The following is a 17,615-nucleotide window of genomic DNA, read 5'->3' on the forward strand; positions in this document are numbered from 1 at the left end:
CCTCCACTCATGACCATGACCGAGGGAGCTGGGCCAGGGGCTCCAATCCCTGCCTGGAAGTCAGATACCCAAATTAGGATCTCTTGCTTATGCCGCAAACTTCCAACTGGAGACATCTGCTCAGATGCACAGAGGCACTTCAAAACCCACCCAAAGATCCATCTTTCATCCAGGCTGGGACCTTCACTCGACCCGTCTGTCTCCTCAGGTGCCCACCTCCTGCCCCCTCTCCTCCTTCAACTTCTCCCACCTTACTCCTTCTGGCTCTCAGCTGGCTGTCTGCCGGAGGACCCGACCAGCTTCCTGGTGTTGCCCTGCCTCCCGGCGAGCCGTCCTCCCAGTCAGCACGGATGGTAGCGCCAGACTGCCGAGGCTCACGACCCTCCTGTGTCTCTCTGGCTGGGAGAATACAGTCCAAACCCAAACCTGACAAAGGCCTTCGTGTTCTAGCCCTGGATGATCTTTCCAGGCCCTTCCCCATGTCCTTCACATGCTTCTCTGTGCTCCAGTGACCATGAACTCACCTCTCCAGGCACTCAGGGTTCTTGCAAGACTCCTGCCTTGGCTGGGTGCATGCATGGTTGTTTTTTCTTGTTTTGTTTTGTTTTGTTTGAAGTGACCTCTACTCCCAACGCGGGGCTCCAGCTCACAACCCCAAGATCAAAGGTCACATGCTGCCAACTGAGCCAACCAGGCACCCTTCATTTGCTTATTAAGGCATGCAGGCAGCAGACATTTACTGAGTGCCTATGTGTGTATCAGGCCCCGAGGATGCAGGAGCATGACCCATGTGCACTCTTAAGGTCAACTCAGGAACAGCGCACGTGGTAACACGGCCTGGAGCTGCACGTGTACACACACGCACGGGGGCACATTTAACTGGTAGAGTCCAAGTAAACTCCGGATCGTACCAGTGTCGATTTCCTGGTGTTGATGTTGTGCTATAGTTACACGAGATGTTAGCCCTGGGGGAGGCTGGGTGCAGGACCTCCCTGTACATTCCTGTGTAAGCTCCTATGAATCTGTATTTCAAAATAAAAGTAGTCACTAAACCCAGCAGGGGACACCACGTGACAAGGGCTGAGATGGACACATACGGCAGAAGTACAGAAGATCGAGGAGTCCCTAACTGGTAGAGGCGGGTGGGTGTTGAGGGGGTTGCTGAGGCCGGGCAGGGCTCCTAAGGGGCGTGTCATGTGCAGAGGCTCTGGGCATGAGCCGGGCAGTCAAGTGTAGGTTGTTCAGGTTGCTCACCTGGGGTGAGGTGGCAAGAAGCACCGTGGAGGGGGAGAGGGTTATATCCTAAGGGCCCCATGTGCCCTGCTGAGGACTCTGGAGGCGTGGAGGGGTGAGGCGTGGAGGCAGAAGTCCCGATGGAGACACCACCACAGTAGGTTGGCGTTGGGGGCGGGGGGACACAAAGCCAGAACCAGGGCAGTGACTATGCAGAGAAAGATGGTAACAGCCTTGACGTTTTTAGGAGGTAGAATCAGAAGGACTTGGTGAAGGATTAAAAAAAAAAAAAATGGAATCCGGAATGTTTTCCTGGTTTTTCCATCCTGGATAACCGACTGGTGGCGGCATCCATCCTGAGGTTACAGAATCATGGGGCGGCCCCACTTGAGGCAGGCGGTGTTGGGTTTCCACTTGGACTCACAACGTTTCAGGCTCTTTGTGGAGCCTTTGGGGAGCGTGGAAATGTAGATGTGGGGTGGGCAGCACATGGACGGCAAGCCCACTCCCGGGAAGGAAGTCTTGAGGACAACTGCTGTTCTCTTGTCCTGGATGTTCTTGTGCCATCTTGTTACCCTTACCTGTAAGGTAAGGGAATCTACCCTTACCTTGCGATTCCCCACCTCCCTTAAGGACTTAGTTCCTCCTTTAATGCTCTATTCTCAAACCCTCTATCCTCTTACCCTCGTCAGTCTCTACCACCAGCTATTACAGGAAAGGAATATTCAACAGCATGTGTTAAATATAGTAAAGCAGACTTTATTCAGGACCATTGGGACTGGGTAGGGTCCACTGCTGTGGGGGAGAGAGACTGGGCTCAACTCTGAAAACAGCGTGGGCAAGCGGGGACTTCTAGCCAAGGGGCGGGGTGGGGGTCAGAGGATGGGAAGGTACAAAGAGGAAACATCGGGGATAAATCGGGTTCTGGCTGAACCAACCAGACAGGATTCTTTGCTGAAGGCAAGGTGATCGCACATCACCTGGGGATGGTAAGAGATGAGGAACCCAATGTCAAGGGTGGCCAGATGTCAAGGGTGGGGGGTTCCAGTTAGGCTAACTTAGTAGGATTTTTGCGAAAACTGGCTTTTCATAAGGAGAAGCCTCAGGAGCCTGCAGAAAAGATGGTCAAGTAAAGTATCTTTGTCAGACCCCCATAGAGTAGGCTCTGTGTCTAATTCTCACCCAGCGCTCCGGAATGGAGCAGGGCAGGTGGCTCATGGCAGATGCTTCCTTACCGAGAAGCAGAAGGGAGGAGTTTAACAGAAATGCGTAGCTGTAACTATATGACACCTATTGAATTGGCCCTGGGTCCTTCTGACATTTAGAAGGAAAGCACAGCCCCCTGAAGGAGCTCCTGTCTATTAATTCCCCTCAGTTTTGCCAGCCTCACCTCTAATATGGCACATACGTCTCCTATGCCAATTAAAACGCATAATGCTTCCCTAGAGGTTTTTTCTTCATCCCGAGAGCCTAACGGAAATAATGAAATCAATAGCGAATGGGAAAGCTCGAAGTAGAATGAAAGGAAGCCACGAAAGGCCAGGGTGATGTTCACTTCTGAGAGTCGGGCCCGGTGGAACGCGTGTGCGCTCGTGTCTCGCCCCCACCAGCAACTGGCGGCTCACCTGTGGAAGCACAGTGAAGCTTTGGAGGCGCTGGAGACGGGCATCAGGAGCTCTCGGCGGCTGGAGAACCTGTGCAGAGACTTCGAGCTGCAGAAGGTGTGCTACCTGCCGCTCAACACCTTCCTCCTGCGCCCGCTGCACCGGCTCATGCACTACAAGCAGGTCCTGGAGCGCCTGTGCAAGCACCACCCGCCCAGCCACGCCGACTTCAGGGACTGCCGCGGTGAGCGAGGGGCGGGGCCTGCCGCAGGGAGCGAGGGGCGGGGCCTTGCCATCACGTGGGGAGGGGGGGCGCGTGCTGCTTTTTAGCACAGGGCCCGGCGCTTTCTGTTACCTCTTGGTCTTTCCATAACGGAAGTGATAACGGTCACTAGGACCTCTCTCCTCCTTTGGTCCTGGGTAGTTTAGCGCAAAGAACCCTGGGGAAGGCCCATTTAGAGTCGGCTCCCCCACCCACTAGGAAGCATCTCTCTCCCTAGGTGGTTGAAACCTTTGACCCTCCTGGGATCAGCTACGGAAAACAGCCAGTAATAAGTGCTTCAGCTAATTGCCGCTGGGCGTCTGTCATGTGCCAGTCACCTTAAGAAGCACCTCACCTGATTCATTCTGTCTCTGTCTCCCCCTGCTCACTTGCTCTCTCTCTCTCAAAAACAAAAAGAAGTGCCTCACCTGTATTGACTCATAATTTTCATGACCAGCCTACAAAAGGCAGGGGTGAGCTCATTTTACATATAGAGGCTACTGAGACCAGAGAGGTTAAGGAACATGCCCAGAGTCACACAGCTAGAAAGCAAATGACTTGGAACCTAAACCCAGAGCCCACATGCTTGACCATCCTATCCTTCTGTCATGATGATATTACCCACTGTCGCTCACTCAGCCCTGGGCCAGGTATCTTACCAATATTAACACCTTGACTCCTTTAATAACCAACAACTCCAGCCACGGTAAATATTGTTTCCCCACTTTACAGATAAGATACCTGGGCCACTGCTATCTCTCTCTTATTATAAACGCCTCCCATCTGTGTTCTCTTTTTCTAAATGCACCTCTTACTGTTTTGTTTAAAACCTGGGTAACACCAGATTCCCTCGGGCTACCATCAAAACTTCCTGACCTGACCCCCAAACAACATTGAGCACCTGCTGTGTATTGGGCATATGAAAGTGAATGACGCAGATGTGGCCCCCACACATGGGACCCGCTGGTGGGCACAGAAGGGAAGACACCTGGACAGTGACTGCCCTGTGATCTGACCTGGCCTTCAGGGCTTAGGGGGAGCTCTCTGAGGGAAAGGATATCTTATCTTTACAGCTAAGGTATAAATAGGAGTTTTCCCAGTTGGGGGGAGGGTGTGCAGTATGAAGCTGGGAACGGCACGTACAGAGGTCCAAGGGGAACAGAGACTGTGGGAACACCCCAGAAAGTAGAAGTTCTGTATGGAACTCAGAGGGATAGCAGCAGAACTGAGACTGCCAAAGTAAGCAGACTCAGATCCCGTGGGGTCTCATAAACCCCAGAAGACCACAGTCACGAGCAAAGGGAAGATAGGAAGGGCTTTAAGGAAGGAAATGGAGATGTGGGCTTGTTGCAGAAAGTCAATCCTTTGGTATGTAGGATATGTAGAGGAATCGTACAGGTTCATTTCTTAAAAGATAACCCCAGAGAAGTTTTGGTGAAATGATGAAGACATTGGCAGTTCACGGAAGGGGACAGAAATGGCTCGTGACATGGTTTTGGTTTGTCACACATAGGTCGTTAGTCTTTAAGACCATGGTGCTTCGTGCCTCTGCACCTCGGGATAGTCTGTTGCTTCTGCTTGGAGTCGTTACTGCCACTACTTGCCCTCTCCTGGCACAGGGTTCCTCCTCCTAGGAGCCTAGAGGTTGTGCCTGACCCTCGAGGTCGGGTGACCCTCTCCACCTGCCTACCTTGTCTTATATAGCAGTTGCCAGTTGGCCACACCCGGGTGGGAGGACTTAGAATTGTATGGCTAGATCAGCCAGAAAGGTGAAGGACATCTTTCATTCCACATGTACTGTCCTTGGCTGGCTTGCCCAGCTGGCATTTTACGGAACAATCCCCAGTAAAAAAAAAAAAAAAGTCTGTGGTTGACAACTAAATGGAAAAAGCATCGGTTACCTAGCTTAAGACCTAAGGTAGCATGGTTGTGAAAAGTCTGGGGGTATATGTTTACTACTCGTGAGGGATGTAGTGTGCCAAGAGCCATTCTCGAGATGCCTCCCCATGAGCGCTCAGGGACCAGCGTGCCATCTTTTTCCTCTTAGAGCCTCCTCAGTCCCCCCCCCCCCCCACTAAGCATTCAGTGCCCCGTGACTGTTTATTGGACTAAGCCGGCCAGTAAATGTCTGAAGATTGAGCAACTCCTGGGTTTTGTCACTAAGGCTGGGACAAAGCATTCTGTGATAAGCCGGGAAGAATTTAATTTGCATCCCCAGGGAGAAAGCGAGGATCACTTCCCTTCCAATGTTGAAGTGCTGGGGGCGAGGAGGTGTTTAGTGTTCTGAAGACTGGCGTTCAGTTGACAAGTATTGCTTGACAAAAATACCTAAATAGCTACTGTGGGTTTATATGTCACCCAAATGTGTCCTAAGGGGACAGGAGCTCCTTTTCCAGATCAGATGCCTCCCAGTGTAGGGAAGACCCTCTCGTGAGTGCAAACGCCAGCTTCCTTTTGCCGTCATTCTTCGCAACCGTCTTGGCAAACTGTGATTTCTGCAGAAGGAAGGACTGAGGTGTGCTGGAATGTTAGTTGCCCAGAAGCGTCACACTATCAAGGAGACTGTCTCACAGAAAGATCCCCTGTCTGCCCCAGATTTTTCTGTGGCCTCTCTATCCTCTCTGTCCTTCCCAGGTAACAGGAGGTGGATAGAAACTTGTGCCCTGAGGACAAAATTCTAGTTCGTATTGCACTGCGATCCCCTCTGTGCCAAGTGATTCCAGTGGAAAGACAGCTATCCACCACATAGCCACAAAGGGGCCATTTTCATTTCCAAGATGCTTTGGGGAAACTCAAGCAAATAAATTCATATTGCAAATTTTTATTTGTTAGAGATTTTTATTAGAAATAGCAGTGTTTTCCCCTAGAAGGACAGCCTCTATCTTAGGGCGGCTATTGGAGGATATCCCCCCCGGAAGTCTGATGGGAAAACAGACCCTCGTCCGCCATTAATGCTGCCATTTCCGGTTCTGTTCCCTTGGTCAGCTGCTCTGGCAGAGGTTACTGAAATGGTGGCACAGCTTCACGGTACGATGATCAAGATGGAGAATTTCCAGAAGCTGCATGAACTCAAGAAAGACTTGATTGGCATCGACAATCTTGTGATTCCGGGAAGGGTAAGTAAGCAAGCTGTTAGAGGTGAAACCAGAAAGGCAATGTTTAAGTAACTTAAATTTGAACCTTTTGAATACGGGCTCTCCAGTTTAAGATCTCCCCCTTCTGAGTGAAGTGGCTTCCTTCCAGCTGTGAGACAGTTGGGACAACGCCTTGAACATGACAGCGTCACTATCACTCCCCAATTTGGGGTCAGAAGGAGATAAAGCAAGGCTATGACCTCCTTTTTCTCCTTCCTGGTTGATTTGCTAATTTACTTTTTTCCTACCGTATTCTGACAGGATTGGAGACATCTTATTTTACTTTTTTAAAGTTAGGTAAATGAAAACAGAAGCCAAGGAGCAATACTTGTTTAATTTTTTTTTTTACATTTATTTATTTTTGAGAGAGAGAGCACGAGTGGGGGAGGAGCAGAGAGAAAGGGAGACACAGAATCCGAAGCAGGCTCCAGGCTCTGAGCAAGTGTTCAACACAGAGCTCAACGTGGGGCTCAAACCCACAAACCGTGCGATCATGACCTGAGCCGAAGTCAGACACTTAACTGACTGAGGCACCCAGGCACCCCGAAAAATACTTTTTTAAAACAATCGGGTACGGGGCGCCTGGGTGGCGCAGTCGGCTAAGCGTCCGACTTCAGCCAGGTCACGATCTCGCGGTCCGTGAGTTCGAGCCCCGCGTCGGGCTCTGGGCTGATGGCTCAGAGCCTGGAGCCTGTTTCTGATTCTGTGTCTCCCTCTCTCTCTGCCCCTCCCCCATTCATGCTCTGTCTCTCTCTGTCCCAAAAATAAATAAAAACGTTGGAAAAAAAAAAAAAACAATCGGGTAGAATGGGGATACAAAGGCAGAGGAAAATTCGTGCACAAAAGCACATAAGTTCCGTATGTATGAAAAGAATTTTTAAAAGATGCAATTTTCTGTGCATACTGATTTTAATTCAGAATTAAAATAACATTTTAGCCAAAACGTGATCCTAGGAGAGATGCATGTTCACTTAGGCCATTAACGTTCACCTACCCAGCACCCTTCATGAAACGTAGGCCACCCACAGTGAAGTGGGGCCTCGTGGGGCACACACGCTCCTTCCAGGCCGAGGGGAATGTGAAAACACATAGCAGCCTGCTTTCAGTTCTTTTCCCAGGAAACAATCATTGCCCAGGGATCAAAGATATTAGGGGGTACAACTCATCAACTCTCTCCATGGGATCTTTCTCTCTAGGGCTCCCCCGTTTCAAAGTTCACATCACCCAGGTTCCAGAGAAAATTTTAGCGTCTTTGATCTGCCGCGTATCTGCCTTAGTCTTCAGACAGGTGCCGTGTCCGGTTTGCCGGGGGCTTTCAGTCTTGTCCGACAGGCAGCTGCCCAGAGACTTGAAATCTGTAAGGCAGGGAAGATGAGGGAACCCCGTGTGTGTCTGGGTGTTTCTGCCAGGGAGCCTAATGACAAGACTGACCGGAAAACTGTTTGTGAAAGATTGTCAGAACAGGTGTATGTGGTAAATGCCGGGGGAGGAGGGGGCGGTAAAAGTGGGGATTTACTTCGGCTCTGCTGGTAAGAACATTCTCCCAGGCCTCAGCACACAATGACCACGTTTACCCATCCACGCAGAAGCCTTAGTAAAGGCCACTGGACTCAGTATGATTTTTTTCTTAACTTTGGATGTTCTAAAATATATAGCTGGGGCACCTGGGTGGCTCAGTCGGTTAAGCGTCCGACTTCAGCTCAGGTCATGATCTCACGGTTCGTGGGTTCGAGCCCCACGTCAGGCTCTGACCTGTCAGTACAGAGCTTGCTTTGGATTCCCTGTCTCCCTCTCTCTCTGCCCCTCCCCTGCTCTCTTTCAAAAGTAAACAATTATTTTAAAAAGTTTTTTTTTTTTTTAATTTTTTTTTTTTCAACGTTTATTTTTTTGGGGACAGAGAGAGACAGAGCATGAACGGGGGAGGGGCAGAGAGAGAGGGAGACACAGAATCAGAAGCAGGCTCCAGGCTCTGAGCCATCAGCCCAGAGCCTACGCGGGGCTCGAACTCACGGACCGCGAGATCATGACCTGGCTGAAGTCGGACGCTTAACCGACTGCGCCACCCAGGCGCCCCTAAAAAGTTTTTTTAATAAATAAATAGAGGTCATTATTGCTTATAAAGGCAACCGCCTTATTTCCATATTCTTGTGTTCATCAACCAGCCTCAAGTCAGCTCTGAATGAAATGGGAAGGAGGAAGTCAGGCCTTCAGGGGAACAAGTTCTAAAATGGGGTATCATTCCATGTACCAAAGCTAATTGATTATCATTAATTTAAATTACCAAAGAACCTAAGGGGTGGGGGGGAAGGCTCTGGTTTGTCTATAGGTAGAATTTTAAAAATTGAGATTTGAACGTGAGCACATAATTTTGGAGACGCCCCCTGGGCTACACGCAGTGGCAGTGTGATTCCTAGTTTGGCATTCGGCGTAATCCTGCTCACCCTCCTACAGGGGTCAGCCTGAGATTGCACCACGTCCAGGAGGGCAGGCGTTTTCCCTGAGACAGAAATGCCACAGCACACTTTGGGCCTGAGTCAGCCGCGAACCACCCCCCCCCCCCCCATAGAACAACGTGCTGTGGGCTGCCTTCCCGGTAGAGCAGCAGGGACTGGAGGGGTGGGGGTGGGGGAGGGGCTTTGTTTGGTTAAAACTCACAGATGTGGACTGGATTTCCCTCCAGAAGGAAGCAGCTCGCTCTTAAGGACATTAGCGGCCTTTTCCCCCACCCTCTTCTGTGGTTTAAAAAAAATTCTAGGCGCGAGACCTTTTCCGTCTCCAGCCCCAGACACTGACGTCTGAGTCCACAGCCCTTCTGCTCCGTGCTGCTGAGGCCTGCCAGACATGCAGACGTGCTCCCTTGTCTTTTTTGCAGTGAGTGTCCCAGGCCACCCTGTGTCCCACACAGGCAACAGCTGAGCTCCCTCAAGATTCGTTGGGAGATGCATGTGTTCCAAATGTGCGGCAGGAGAGCAGGTTAGGGCCCCCATCCCGCTCTCACCGCCTTTCGGTGATGAAAGAGGCCCCCCAGACATCATCTCCTCGTATCGCCTTGTTGATGTCTGACCGCCTCCATCCCGGGGTCCTGAAGGGATTTATTATGTGTTCCTTTATTGGTCCCCAAAACACATCCGTTAAATTGTGGGCAGACACAGTCTTTGATCCACATTTCATAAAAAACAGAGCATTGAATCAGGCTGTGCAAAAGTCTATAGGATCAAAATGAGTCGGCCGAGTCCCTGGCTCAGTAGCTGCCGTGAGCACAGAGAGAGCTGCTGGCAGGTGCTCTAGAAATCTGTTGCTAAGTAACAAACTACTCCAGTACTTGGTGGCTGGAAACAACTTTTCAGTATATGTCATGGTTTTGTGAGTCAGCAGTTGGACAGGGTTCAGCCAGGTGATTCTTCTGCTCCCTGTGACATTGACGGGGATCCCAGATGGGTTAGTCTGGAGGGTTCAAGGCGGACACCTGGCAGGGACCTCTGGAGGCTCAGCTGGGACCGCGCACCACAGAGCCCATCCATGAGAGGCCTTGCTGGCTGACCCTGCGTTCAGCGTGCTCCTTCTTCTTTGTGCAGCTCAGGGCTCCGTGAGCAAGTGTTCCCAGGGACAAAGCATAGGCCACATGTGGTTTTATGACCTAGTCTTGGAAGTCACATAGTGTCTGTTCCACACTCTGTTGGTCAGATCAGTCCCCAGCCCACCCATATCCAAGGGAAGGGGACAGAGACCCCGCCAGAAAAATGTTAACGGACCTGCAGCCACATTTTAGAAGCAACACTATGGAGAAGTTAGGCGGTTCCTTAATAAGTTAGCCATAGAATTTCCCCATGACCCAGCCATTCCGGTCCTCCGTGTAGACCCAGAACTGACACGGGCGTTTAAAAAAACACTTGAACCTGAACGTCCATCATCCCTCTGGTGAGCATATAAACACAATGTGATATGTCCATATGACAAAATAGCCCCAGGAAGGAGGGAAGTTCTGGTACATACTACAGTGTGGATGGAACTTGAAGACAGGAGAAGTGAATGAAGCCAGACACACAAAAGGTCACATATGACAAGATTCAGTTTACATGAAATATCCAAATAGGCAAATCCATAAAGAAAGAAGACAGATTGGTGGGAGCCAGGCGCTGGGGAAAGGGGAGAGGGAGAGTGACCACTGATCGGGCGCGGGGTTTCCTCTTGGGTGATGAAAATTTCCCCACCTAGAGGAGTAGTGGGTATGCTGAGTGCATAAAGGTCACAAATGGTACATTTTATGTGTATTTTATCACAATTTAAAAAATAGTTTTGTGGGGTTTTAAGTGCCCCAAATGACGCATGGCCTCCGGGGCTTATTAGTCTTGGGGGGAGGAGTTCCTGACACCCATTTGCTACTTCTTGTTTGATCCCAGAGCACAGTCCACTTGTTTTTAAGAACCAGAGCTGAGTCATGGAGCAGGTTCTCTGTCCCTTACTCTCCTGTGGCTCATCCATCTCCCCAGCCCCCTGCTGCCACTCTGTGGCCCCTGTCCCCTCCCCTCGCAGCTGGAAACCTGGGGCCTGGGGATTAAGCGCAGAGTCCCAGGCTCGCAAGGGGGCCTCTGAGCACTGCTTTCTCTGCGAGTGGAACTGACCGTCGTCCCTGCCTTGTGGGCTCCTGGGAAGGACAGGAGCTCAGCACGGCATTCAGTAAACTGTAACCACGACCGCTACAGTTTGCACCGGGACGGGGACCATGGGCCAAGGCAGCCACAGTCTCCATGTGGACGCAGGTGTGCGTGCTCCCAGCCGAGCCTCGGGGTCTGTTTCGTCCGCAGGAATTCATCCGCCTGGGCAGCCTCAGCAAGCTCTCCGGCAAGGGGCTCCAGCAACGCATGTTTTTCCTGGTGAGTGCTGATGGCCGTTGGTCGGGTCGCGGGCTGGCCCTGGGCCACCTGGGAGGAGGGAGGAGCAGCCTGCGCTGCTCAGACTGGAGCTGCCGAGACCAGGGAGTTGCCGGGGAGGTTCCGAAAACCTGCTCTGGGCACCTGCTGTTTCAGTGCAGCCCGCCCGTCTCATCCGCACTTGTCCTTGCTCCTCCAGTTCAATGACGTCTTGCTGTACACGAGCAGGGGGCTGACGGCCTCGAATCAGTTTAAAGTGCACGGGCAGCTCCCGCTCTACGGCATGACTGTGAGTATGCGCCGTGGGCATGAGATCGGGGGCCCCGCCCTGCGGGCTGCAGGCAGTTCTCAGGCCCGATAACGGGAGCAGGAGCCCGTAACGTGAGGAAGGCACCTTGGGCCTTGTTCGGGTTCCCCAAGAGGGGCTCAGGACATGGCTCGTCCCGCATGCAGGATGCCTGCGTACATTTCTTCTAGAATCAAGTGAGGAAGCAAGCTGACGTGGCCATGAGGTCTGAGTCTGCCTTTTACTTCTCCTTGCCTGGCGCTGGGGACCCTGAAAGACCATCCTCCCCATCCACATGGAAAGGCGGAGCCCCCGCCCAATCGAGCAGCCATCTGTCTTTCCCCAGACATGTGCCAGTGGACCGGTCTCCATGATCTGTGACCCTTGTTTAGCAGATGCAGACAGAATGCCAGTCTGCCCAGGATTATTTCCCTGGCTTAAACTCTCACTCCCCTCAGTGGTTGGATGAAAGGAAGTTTATGGGCTCAACCAAAAAAACAAAAAAAAAACAAAAACACTTTTGGTGTTCTGAATGTGATTTTTCGGTTCCTCTGAGCTGTAGCCAGTTTAACAAACGTTTGGAAATGCACCGCATGTCCCCCTGCCTCTGGCAGTAACATTCTGCACACTCATCCCACAGATAGAGGAAAGCGAAGACGAGTGGGGTGTCCCCCACTGCCTGACCCTGCGGGGCCAGCGACAGTCCCTCGTCGTGGCGGCCAGGTAACTCCTGACCTCTCACCTGCTTCTCCTTCCACCTGCTGTGGTCTGAAGACCTGACGTCTGCCTCTTCTTCAGCTCTAGATCCGAGATGGAAAAGTGGGTCGAGGATATACAAATGGCCATCGACTTGGCAGAGAAAAGCAGTGGCCCCACTCCCGAGTTCCTGGCCAGCAGCCCCCCCGACCACAGTGAGTGTGGAGGGAGAGGCTTCCCTGGTGCCCCCCCGGGCGTGTCACCTCCAGGCACTAGCCTCGGGGGAGTGCGGGGGACAGCTCTGGCTGATGGAGGGAGGGTATCCCGCTGCACTTAAAAATCACCCCACCAGGTGGGCTCCTATCTGTGGTTGACATTTGTGTTTAAAGCTAATAATCAAGGAACTTCCAGTTCTTAAGAGTAAAAAAACCCCTGGGAACAGTGCGAGGGAGCAGGGAAGTCCTCTCTTCTGGGCCGGCACGGCGGCTTGTGGTCCAGAAGGTATGTGTGCAGGGAGAGAACCCCAACCCCAGCGCTCAAGTGTGTTAGGGGCTCCCTGGCACGCACACCTGTGGTGGGACCCCGACAAGAGATGGCTGCTACCGTGGCTTCCTTCTCTGGGGGCGCACGGGGCTCCCCAGGGGAGTGCCCCTGGCCGTCCAGTCCCACTCAGCACCGGGGAGGGTCCCCAAGGGGTCCCTTTCCTGGCCAGCAGACGTCTGAAGCGCTGCCTTTTGCCGCCTCCCACAGAGTCCCCCGATGAGGCCGCGGTGGCCGACCAGGAGTCGGAGGACGACCTGAGCGCTTCGCGCACGTCGCTGGAGCGCCAGGCCCCGCACCGCGGCAACACCATGGTGCACGTGTGCTGGCACCGCAACACCAGCGTGTCCATGGTGGACTTCAGCGTCGCCGTGGAGGTACGGACCGCCCGCGCGGTGCTCGGTCGTTCTCGTTCTCCAGGCCGTCGCCGCGCCGTCCCTGCGCCGTCCCTCCTCGCGGCCGCTATCCATGCACACCGTTGCGTGGACAGAGGCCCCGGCGCGGGCGGGGTGCAGGTGCCGGGAACCCCCCCATCCCCCCAGGCAGGTGTCCAGGGAGGCAGTGGGGTCAGAAAGCTGGTGCCAGCCAGGGCCACGCGGGGCGCGGTTCACGGATGAAACCCTGGGACACAGCACACGGTCCCCTTCGATGCCAGGCTGCTGCCCCCAAACCTGCTTCCGGGGGTGCCATCTAACAGAGGCGCCGGAGTATCTTGTTAAACCCGAAAACTGAATTCCCAAACGGGCCTGGCCCGAGAAAATGTCCTGGGAGGCTGTGGGCCGAGAACGGCGGTTTGTTTTGCTTTTTGAAGCAACAGTGTTGGGAACGTGCCAAACCCTTCTTGATGGCTAGTCTGTGGGGACTGTCTGGGATTGTTCTCCGGAAGTGACCTTCACGGCTCCACAGAGCTGCTTTTGTGGAGTTCCCTGCCACAGAGAGTGTCCTGAAACCCGCGCCTGCCTGAACACATCCTCAAGAGGACACGTCCGAGGCCCAGGCCCTCCTGTTGGCTGGCAGCGGACGTCGCCTCTCCTTCGACCCCACAGGGCCGGACTTGGTCCTCCTGCCCGGCCCCCTTCCCACTGTGGGGCTGGAGAATTCTCCCTGGAGCGGGAAGGCAATCGAGTCTGTCCAGCGGGTCCAGGGAAGCAGGCGGAGGTGCGTCACGGAGGGGTGGACTTTGCGCCACTTTAGACGGACCTCCGCGGGGTGTGGGCAGGACGAAGCGTGGGAGGTTGGTAGGATTGGAGCCCCCTTTTTAAGCCCTGGAGGCACTTAGGCCGCTCAGGCGCAGCAGACACTGGAGTCAGGTGGGTCCCGGGGGCCCGGACACGTCCTCAAGGCCAGCTCTTCGGGGTGACGGGCCTGCGCAGCCGCAGTCCCGTGTGTGTCGTCAGGTGAGCGTACAGAACCCAGTCAGCAAAGCGGCCCTCAGGCCGGCCCCGCCCACCCTTGGCTGTTCGCAGCGCAGGAACTGAGAACGGGCTTGGACGTTTTTAAATGGCTACTACACGTATCTGATTTTGCCTGACGAGCCTCACTATACACCATCTGGCCCTTTGAGGAAGTCTGGCAGCCGCCACAGCCCCTGGGCGTGTGGGTTTAAGGAGCGGTAATGTGGGCTGAATACTCATGGAATTGGCTGGTCTGTTCCTCTGCAGGTGCCCCTTCAGTTTAGTTTAGTGTCTGTGATGGGCCCCTTCGGTGCCAGGCACGTGCCCGCCCCCCCCTTCTCCCAGGTTCTCTGATCCCACTGGGTGATGGGGGCGGGGAGCAGGCAGTTCGTTCCCCTCCTGACAGTTGCTGAGCCCCATGCCCGGAACCTCTTCCCGTCCCATCTCCTGCAGGACCCGTGCAGGTGGAGACGTGTCCTGGGGACAGCTGGGGAAGGCAAGGTGTGCCGGGCGTACCCGCAGGGTTATGGGCAAGCCGGGAGCATGGGGGATGGGGGTGGTCCATGTATGAGGCCAGTGGAGCATTCTCGTGTCCTAGACTGGAGTTGGCAGGTGCCGGAGGCCTGGGGAGGGGTGGGCAGTCTGGAAGGGACAGCACTGACGGGGGATCCGTGGGGTGGGGGGGTCTCTGTGGGCTTGCCGGGCTGCCAGAACACGTTGCCACGGACTGGTTAATAGGAAGTTCGTCCCTCGTGGTGCTGGAAGCTGAGGGAGGCTCCAGCCCCAGGAACGGCCAGAACTCCTTGGGGGTTTCTTGGCTGGTAGACGCATCACCCCCGCCTCCATCCCTCCTGGAGGTCTCCCCGGTGTGTGTTATAAAAAAGACACCTGTTACCACATCAGGGCCCACCCTACCCCAGTACGACCTCATCTTCACCTTGACATGCACACACACCCTATTTCCAAATCAGGTCAGGTCCACAGGTACCAGGGCTTTGGATTTGAACCTATCTTTGCAGGAGACACAATCCGGTTCCGAATAAAGACTGAGCAGTGATGTCAGCCAGGAAGAGGGCACAGCAGTGGCCTTCCCTCCACTGGGGATTGGGGGAGTCCAGGAGGGGGGGGAGGCCACTGTGAAAGTGAGGAAACGGGGCGTCTGGGTCACGGATGTTGTCCTGCCCAGTAAAGGCAGCAGAAGGGGACTGGCCCACGTTGGAGGCAGACCTGAGTCATCTGACCCAGTGGGTTCAGCCTCTAGAAAGCAGTGTCAGAGAAAAGGTGGCAGAGTTTCGGGGCCGTGTGACCTGAGGAGACAGACATGTACCCAAGTGAAGCCATGGGGAGAGGAGTTTGAGTGCAGTTCGTGACCACAGGGGCCACTAGGACAGCGGGGAGCTTTCAGAGTCTGAACGTGGCATGTTCCAGAAAGGTGGCCGTGGGAAGTTAGCACCTCCCTGTGGACCTGCCTGGAATTGGGGCAACACGCTGCAGGACCGGCGTTAGGAGATCTTCTGGATGCCAACAGCTGGAAGAACTGGGTTCAGTAGAAGGCAGGTGCACTCCCTCCTTGCCTCCGGGTGACATGTAATCATGTGTGACGCTCCCCAGTTCTGCCTGTAACTCCAAATACCCTGTGTTCTTGTCACTTTCTGCCCATGGCTGGATGGCAGCTGGATAGAGTGATACAGGTGGCTGTCCCGGTGGGGGGATGGGGAGCTCTATTGGGCACCCCTGCTGTTTGCAGTGTCCCCCTCGGGTCAGCTAAGTCCCAGGTGGGCTCTTTCCACCTCCTTTCACCCTGAGTCTCCTCCCCATCAGACTGTGAGCCACTCGAGGGCAGAGACGTTTACACTTCTCTCTCCTGCTGCCGTGGCGACCTTGCTTATATAGGTCATTTAATAATGCTTTATAGGAAGAGTACCAGTGGAATAGAATAAAGCAGACTCAGGTATATTTATAAGTTTTTCTTAAATGTAGTAATTTGCCCATTTGACACACAACTGTGGGACTGTGCCCAGCATCCTTTCCTGCTTTAGTCTCCCCAGTAACGAGCAGCAGGCCTTCTCAGTGTCCTGGCACAGCCCGTGGGGCTGCGCAGCCTGTGTCCTGCTGCAGCGGCGTGGGGGCTCCTGTGGGGGCTCCTCCAGCCGGGCCTCAGAGCTAGAGAGTTCGGGCAGGACGACCGCGCAACGCCCCTCCGTACCCATGGTTACTCTTCCTTCAGCTCTGGGGAGTCACAGGCGGCCCCCTGCCAGGACACATTCCACTGCAGGCCAGCGTTCCCGCCAAGGCCACTAGATGGCGCACAGGGCCCGCCAGCACGTCACCCAGGGTGACGGATCCTTTCCCCGTCTCCGAGGGAACGCAGGGCCAGTGGACGGAGCCTGATGTGCTCCTGCTGTATACCTGTGATGACAACCCCCATGAACACCTGAGGTCACAGCTGGGCATGGGGAACAGCGCAAATCAACTCGTAACGGGGGCCAAGAATTAAATAAGGCTCCGAGAATCCACCCGCAGGGAGAACAGCTCTCCCTCAGTCACATGCGGGAAGCCCCGCGGGACCGCGAAGACCAGGCGGCACGCTGCCGGCGAGGGCGCTCCCCCACTCCTTACGTGCGTGCTTGTCTTTCAGAATCAGTTGTCCGGGAACCTGCTGAGGAAATTCAAAAACAGCAACGGGTGGCAGAAGCTGTGGGTGGTGTTCACGAACTTCTGCCTGTTCTTCTACAAGTCCCACCAGGTAAATACCACATGGGACCATGGGGACCGTACACCTGCCAGGGGCCGTCCTTCCTCTGGAAGGGCGAACAACGGGGCCCTTGAGCCACCCGCCCGGGCACGTAGGGAGGGATGCGGTGTGTGACAAGGGGTCCCGCCCTGCACAGCGGCCTGGAGAGCCTCGGTTCTAACTGGTCTGACGTCCGTCTGCAGCAATCCAGCCGAAGCCTGGTTGGTTGAGCCAGGGATGGGGGAGGGCTTCACTGAAGGTTCCTGCATGGCTCGGTCGGTTGGGGGCCCAACCCTGAACTGGGAGATCTTGACTGGAGCCAAAATCACGAGTTCGAGCCCTGCATTGGGCTCTGCCCTGACAGTACAGAGCCTGCTGGGGATTCTCTATCTGCCTCTCTCAAAATTAGTAAATTCTGGAGTAAATGGAAACAAACAAACAAACAAAAAAGCTTATGAAGGCACGGGGTCCCACTAGCTGGCCTGCGAGGAAGGCAGCCACAGCTCAGGCCCAAGCACCTGCAGCCCCTTCTGTTGCCTCTGTCCAGGACCATCACCCCCTGGCAAGCCTGCCTCTGCTCGGCTACTCACTCACCATTCCCTCCGAGTCCGAGGACATCCACAAAGACTACGTGTTCAAGCTGCATTTCAAGTCTCACGTGTACTACTTCAGGGCCGAAAGCGAGTACACTTTTGAAAGGTAATGACGCTTCCTTCCGCACAGGCGACTGCAGGAAAAAGCCACCCTCTCCTGAGCCACGGGGCTTCTCCCACGTGAGCCAAGTGGACGAGGTTTATAGCAGCAGCCACTCCCTGCCCGCCGCAGGCCTGGGCATTTACTCACTTCCAAAATGTCCCTGAC

General features: G+C 54.3%; 1 protein-coding gene across 4 annotated transcripts in view; it reads left to right on the forward strand.

Annotated features, from left to right (window-relative positions):
* FARP1 (FERM, ARH/RhoGEF and pleckstrin domain protein 1) overlaps positions 1-17,615 on the forward strand; it is a 294,892-nt gene that overhangs the window by 274,525 nt on the left and 2,752 nt on the right. For all 4 annotated transcript variants that reach the window (XM_045444576.1, XM_045444559.1, XM_045444583.1 and 1 more), the window contains exons 18-26: positions 2,844-3,081; positions 6,085-6,215; positions 11,039-11,107; positions 11,304-11,393; positions 12,031-12,113; positions 12,189-12,301; positions 12,837-13,003; positions 16,659-16,766; positions 17,302-17,453. In XM_045444576.1, coding sequence (XP_045300532.1) covers positions 2,844-3,081; positions 6,085-6,215; positions 11,039-11,107; positions 11,304-11,393; positions 12,031-12,113; positions 12,189-12,301; positions 12,837-13,003; positions 16,659-16,766; positions 17,302-17,453 — 1,151 coding nt within the window. The remainder of the gene's footprint in view (positions 1-2,843; positions 3,082-6,084; positions 6,216-11,038; positions 11,108-11,303; positions 11,394-12,030; positions 12,114-12,188; positions 12,302-12,836; positions 13,004-16,658; positions 16,767-17,301; positions 17,454-17,615) is intronic.

This window comes from Leopardus geoffroyi, chromosome A1 (genome assembly GCF_018350155.1).
Source record: "Leopardus geoffroyi isolate Oge1 chromosome A1, O.geoffroyi_Oge1_pat1.0, whole genome shotgun sequence".
Taxonomy (NCBI): domain Eukaryota; kingdom Metazoa; phylum Chordata; class Mammalia; order Carnivora; family Felidae; genus Leopardus; species Leopardus geoffroyi.